At 56.2% G+C, this 6238-nt stretch overlaps 1 protein-coding gene across 1 annotated transcript in view; it reads left to right on the top strand.

Annotated features, from left to right (window-relative positions):
• The first annotated feature begins 2348 nt into the window (after positions 1–2348).
• The window catches only part of POU2F3 (POU class 2 homeobox 3), a 43054-nt gene continuing 39164 nt past the window's right edge, over positions 2349–6238 (top strand). The window contains exon 1 of the mRNA XM_049800180.1: positions 2349–2634. Within this exon, the coding sequence (XP_049656137.1) occupies positions 2349–2634 (286 nt within the window). The remainder of the gene's footprint in view (positions 2635–6238) is intronic.

Here is a 6238-nt window from a genome sequence, read left to right as displayed (position 1 = left end):
GGAAGAAAAAAAAAAGAAAGAAAAAAAAAAAAGCAGCATATCTGCTGGCATCTAGGAGTGATCATCTCAGGGCAGAGTTAAAGCAAATCTGCCTTTGCTGAAGAAGGTGGTCTTATTTCCACGACAGAAAGGAGTGATGATGCTGTGATCCCTCCCCTATTTTTTCTTTCTCTGGGTACCAGAGATGTTTCGGGTAGCTTAATAACGAGGGTGTGTTCTCTCTTGCCTGCACAGCACATCGCTGAAGCCAAGGGTACCCAGGTGAAGGGCTTTGCTCCCACAGCTCTTTGGGGAGATTAAGCGCCTAAATATTAATTTTTTTTTTTCCTGCCGTTCCATTGACCACAAAATAACAGTCAAGAAAAAGCAGATTCCCACCAGCTGCAGGGCGATTCCCGGCTGCATTTGGCAGCGCCTGCAGGGCCAGGAGAGGGCACTGCGGCCCTGCCCATGGCCGGGACAGCATCCCCGGGCGGCGGGATGCCCGGGATTCCTGTCCGGCTGGAGGTGCCACCGGGGAGGACCTGCCTCCCCGGGGCTCCCTGCTCGGCTCTGGAGCAAGGGACAAGCGCCAGGAAGCAGAGAGAAAGGGTCGGTGTCAAGTGAAACACCCGGCTGCTGTGCAAAAGGTGCTCTGATGGGGGGGGGAGAAGAGCTCTCGTGGTCCCCAGCCTTTCCAGGGCCTTTCTCCTGTGCCCCAGAGGCCCTTCCAGCTGGCTGGAAGCCAGAGCAAATCCATGTTTGACGCAGCGAAGAGGCCCGATCGCGTCAGTCTTCAAGATGGGGAAAACCCAGACGTGGGGGTCACGCCGAAAACACTAGAAAACAGACCAGCGGCTGCCCAGGAACGCCCCGAGGATCAGGGCCTGAATGGCTGGGGCTCTGCCACAGGCTCGGGATCCGTGGCAGGAGTCCAGCCCCTCCAGCAGCTCAAAACAAGCTGCCTGCGCAAACCACCCCATGTCACCTTTCTGCTTCCTGGAGCAGCGCTGAACGGAGCCCGCAGAAATCTCCCCTCGCGCCTGCAAACGTTCGTCTGGCCTGGGAACTTCCTCTCCTCTCTGCTTTCCCCCTTCCACCTCTCCCCCCGCTTTTCTCCACTTTTTCCTTGTTAGAGTTTCGTTTAACACATCCACCCTTTCCTCCTCGAGTGTGGCCCTCTCCTGAGGATGTCCTCTCTGACCACGCAAGCCGAGGGCAGGCACTCCAGCTCCATAACAGTTGGACTGGGTTGGAGGTGAGGCTCCAGAGCCTGCCCGCCCGCCCACCCATCTCTTCGGAGAAACCTGTCTTTCCAGGGAGGGAGAGCAGTATGTGGGAAAGCCAAGAGCCCTGGAACGTGAATTAGCCAGGGAGAGATGAATGTGTGATAGCTTGTACCTGGCAGCTACCAATTGAGCGTGTTAACGCTTTCAGGAGGGGTTTGAGCAGCGCTGGAGCTCAGGCGGGTAACGCAGGCGTCCTGCTACCCTGGGCCGTGCTGGGGGTCATCAAGGTAGTGCACGGCGGGGACAGGGAGCAGCCGCAGTGCCCGGATCTGTGAGGGTGACTGTTGGTCCCCATCACAGCGCAGGGTACAGGCTGAGGAGCTGGCCTCTGGCAGCTCCCTACAGAAGAAGCCAATATTAGGGTTTTTTTTTTTGCCTGGCTTCCCTGGAAGTAGGCTGAATACTGCAGCTTTAAACAACAAGGAGGAGGAGAAAGAGGCTGCCGGCCACTTCTCTCCTCTTCTTGGGGGACTGACGTACCGCACAGAGCACGAGTCAGGAAAGGGGCTTCTCCATGAGCTGATCCTAATCCTGCCCTGCGTCTTTAGCCAAGCCAGGTTACCCTTCCACTCTTAACTTTCCTTTTAGCGCTGATTGTTTCCTACGGCATCATTCAGGTTCAGCCCAGCCCTAGGAGATGCCCAGGCTGCTCTCATGGCTCCCTCTGAGCAGACCCCGGGGTTAATCAGAGCGGCCAGAAATGAAGCGAAAGGGCTGCTTAGCGGAGGGACAGGGCAGTTCCCGCAGCTCGGACGCCTGCCCTTCTGCCTGCTGGCGGCTGCCGCCCAGCCCGGCTCGACGCCTCGGCCTCTCTTACCCACGCGTTGCAAAAGGCCAGAGCCAAAAGCCTGTCCGCGAGGGGCCGGCTGGGCTCTGGGGCTGGCGGCAGAGCCCCCGCGTAAAGCCCCCCGCTCGCAGCCCAGCAGGCAGGTGCTGCGGGGTGTATCCGTGCAGCCGAGGGCGGGCAACCCGCCTTCCTTCCTCCCTCCCTCCCTCCTTCCCACCCCACCCCACGCCCTGGTAGCGCTGCAGGGACTCATCCATTCCCCAGTTACTAATATGCAAATGGGTGCTTTTTGCATGGGCCGGGCGCCAGGCTGCTGGGTGTCAGGGCACCCGAGGGAGCCGGAGGTGGGGCGAGGCGTGGCGCGGCGCCGCATGCTCCCCTGGCCCTGCATGGCAACAGGCAATGGAGCTCTAGGTCCCTTGGGGAGCGGACCCACGCCCGGTTTGAGAGGCAGCGGGTGGCAGAGGAGGGAGGGCAAACTGGCAGCCCCTGGCAACCTGGGGCTGACGGCAGGAGGCTGGGCGCACCGCGGATTTCCCTCCGCCGGCAGGATGGTGAACCTGGAGTCTGTGCACGCAGGTAAAGGGCACTCGAGGAAGGATCGGGCCGGAGCTCGCCGCGTAGCCGGGACCGTGGACTTGGGCAGGAAATGGGATTGCTCTGATTCCTGTGACCTTTCCTCCCTCCTTTCCCTCCTCTGTTCTCCCGCTGGAGTTGGCTGTCGCAGCCGGTGCCTGGTTAAGTGCCCGCGTTCCTACCTGGGGATGGATGCTGCCCCGATCCTATTTAGGGGGCTGCCAAGCCATGCCCACAATGTGGGCGCACCGCTCACGCTGCCAGCCCTAACGTGGGTCGGGGAGCAGAGCGCAGAGGTCTCTTGGGTACCTGGAAAAACGAGCATTTAGTGCCTGACCCGTGGGACTAGTCATCGGGACAAAGCTGGGAGGGGTGAGGAGGGATAAATTCACAGAGGGATGCGGCAAGGGTGGAGGGATGCCTGTGTGAGAGCGAGAGCGAGATGGAACGTGGGTTGGAAGGAGAAAAGTTAACGACAAAGAGGGAAAAGGAGGGAGAAATGAATGAAGAGGGAGCTGTAAGAGGCTGGGTTGCGCGAGGAATGAATGAACAGGAATACTCAGAGAGCGATGCCTTCCAGGGGGTCTGATCCAGAGGTACAGCTTAGGTAGTCCCACGTCTTCTCTGAACGGACCTCCCCTCTGCAATTAGCTGGGGAGCAAGAGCAGTCGCTGCCAACCCCCTTGGAGCTGTGCTGAGCTCCGGCTCTCCCGGACAGAGTGAGTTTAGCTTCTGCCCTCAGCTCAAGCCCCTGTGCTCGAGGGGAAGGACAGCAGCCCCGGGCATGCTGGCGCTGAGGGTGACGCTGGGGTAGGAGCAGAGCGGCGGCAGCAGCGAAAGCCAGATCCTGACAGCCCCTTCTGTGGCAGGGGCAAGGCAGCAGGCTGTTGGGGGTATGGGAGCCACGTGCCCTGCTAGCGATCTGTGTCGGGTGCTTTGCGCAGCATGAAACATTGCGTGTTGTCCCCAGGTTTGGAGGGGAGGGGACGGATACATCCATCAGTCTGTCCCCAGCTCATTCCCATTGGCGTGCTGCAGCGAAGCTCAGGCGTTTGGTGGTCCTGCTGCGCAGGGGAGACCTCGGGGTCCCGTGCTCGGTGCCTGTAGCCCCTCAACAGCCCCTGCCTGCGTGTGGGCTCGCAGGCAGGCCTGGGGGGCGAGGCAGATGCTGCGGCAATGCCATCGCCCAGCACAGTCTCAGCCTGCAGCGGGCCGGCAGAGATGGCCAAAACCTCTGCTCCGTGCCTGCGTCGCAACCTCCCCGTGGCTCTGGGATGCCAGCAGCCCCTCCACAGCTGGTCGGCACCCCACTGAGCAGGCTGGCTCCCTGTGCCAGCCACGGGGAGGGCAGCTGGGGAGCCCCCGGCGCAGCGCGGCCGGCCGCGAGGAGAGGCTGCGGGAGGCGGGAGGCTCGTGGTCTTGGCTCGGCGTGTGAGCTTGACTAGTCTGAGCACCTGCGATGGGTGTGCTTGTGTGTGGTGTCTTTCGGGGACGCAGCCCCCGCAGGCTCCTATCCACCCATCTGCTTTGCTTGTGGGCGACTCTTTCTTCGTGAGAAGATTCCCAAAATCGATACTGTGCCCTCTGTCAAAGGCAGTGGCATCAGTCCCAGGGTGGATTTGGCCAGGAGCTGCACAGAGCTAGGTGCACGCTGAACTTCCATTCTCCCAAATCATCCCACCTTCCCGTCTGTCAGAAGGGCCTAAGCTTTAAGCAGTCTTTTCGCAGGGAGAGAGGCCAGCCTGGGCCCAACCGCTTTCATGTGCCAGAGCCCAACGCTGGTGGGAGGGTGTTTCTTCACCCTTGTGCAAAAGCAGTTCAGCGTGTTCAGTCTCGAGATCCCCGAAAAGCAAGGCCTTGCAGCAAGCCGCTTGCAGAGGTGTGCTCTGTTTCTTCCCTGGCCGTGCAGAGAAGACACAACGTGCAAGGTGAAGGTGGGCTGCGCGGGCTCCGTACGTCCTCCTCCCTGCCAGGAGGGTTTCCCTGCAGCAGCGCATTCCCTGGCCTGTACCACTGCCTCCTCCCCAGGCATCTGGATATTTTGCCTTCCTGCAGCCTCCAGAGGGGCTCAGGCACCTAAAGTGCAGAAAATTCAATAGGCTCCACGGAATGGTCTCAGCCAAACCGAGTTCCCCCTGCCACGGCCACCGGCTTTTGTTTTTCCTTTTAAAGTCATCAGGCTGCTTTACCCTAGTGCCCATGTCTGAACAACTACTAGGAATAAGGGCTTGGGAAAGCTTTATTTGCTGACACCGTTTGTTTCAGCAAAAATATAGATGCAGATATATCCCCAGAGAAGTGTCTGCACTGGTATAGTTCCTTTGGTCTGGGTGAACAAACCAGACTACCCCTACTCCAGGTCTGTTTGCTAGCTGAGGTATAGCAGCACATTTTTAATATGGCCCAGGCCACAGTGGCGGCTCCAAATAGGTTTGTGGTTAGGAGTTAAGCAGTCCTAAGTTGCATTATTTTTCCCAGAGATTTTTTTTACCAGCCTGCTTATTCTCTGTATATTGCCAACTGGCAAAGCTGTATGGAAGGAGCCTGCATTTAGTTGGACTCAAAAGTCTCACAGCCTGTCTTGTCTTGAGATATTTGTTCAGATGGAGAGGGGGGTCAAAACCAGATGCACCACTCCGTCCTGGTTTATAGTGGAAGACTCTTGGGTGTCAGTAAAAAGGTGTTGGCTTTATCTTGTCTACATTTATATCATATTAAGAAGTCATTCCTCTGCATGGCTGCTCCTTGTTATTAAGGATCCCTCGGAGGATGACTGGTGCGCGCTCCTGTCCGTAGGTATACAAAAGCTGGCCAGCCCCAAACCACGCAGATCAGTTAGCTTTGATGAAAAGGGTTTTCTTTTTCTTCCTCATTCCCTCCCCCACCCCCCAAGATATTTAAACTGTAATAACTTGCGTACATCTATGATGGGAATTTGAATCTTTGTCAATATAAAATTCTTCTGCTCTATATATGAGAGAATCACAGGGTATCTTGTTATCTCCTGACTCCGGGAGGAGGGAATTTAACTGATGGGTAGCATGTGATATGTAATCAAGTCACAGCTGTAATTCCTCCTTTCCTCCCCGCCCACCCCAGGTTATAAATGGCAGAGGGGCTAAGGGCTCACTCCTGTGAGAGAGAGAAAGCTTCTCAGGGTTTGCTTTTGTGTCTTCTGTGCCCATAAGGGGCTCCTTGGTCTCAGGGATTAGATAATTTTCTTTCGCTAACCTGCCTTCATTCGTTGTTTGTGTGCTCACAACGAAACCTGCATTACTTTTTTTTTTTTTTTTTTTTTTGCAAACTTGCAGGCTTTCTCACTAAAGCAAGCACCAAACTTCTACATAGTTTATGATTTTTTCTTACCCTATTTTATGAGAACTTGGCACTTTTTTTTTTTTTTTTTTTTAAGATACGTTTTGGCAGCAAGCAAAACTTTGTGCTTTGTAGATTGCCTAAGTTAGGGTCCCTTGGCAGTATTACAAGACAAGAAGATGTTTATAGCTGATGATAATTACTCTTCCTGCAGTAGAAATGCTTAGAAGCCCCACTAAATGTTCGTGTCTTAATTGCAGTGGGTTTATTTGAAGGGGAAAAAAAAAACCCA

Source organism: Accipiter gentilis, chromosome 5 (assembly GCF_929443795.1).
Source record: "Accipiter gentilis chromosome 5, bAccGen1.1, whole genome shotgun sequence".
In the NCBI taxonomy this organism is placed as follows: Eukaryota; Metazoa; Chordata; class Aves; order Accipitriformes; family Accipitridae; genus Astur; species Astur gentilis.
The sequence above is the reverse complement of the archived record's forward strand: the minus strand, read 5'-3'. Positions and strand labels throughout refer to the sequence as shown.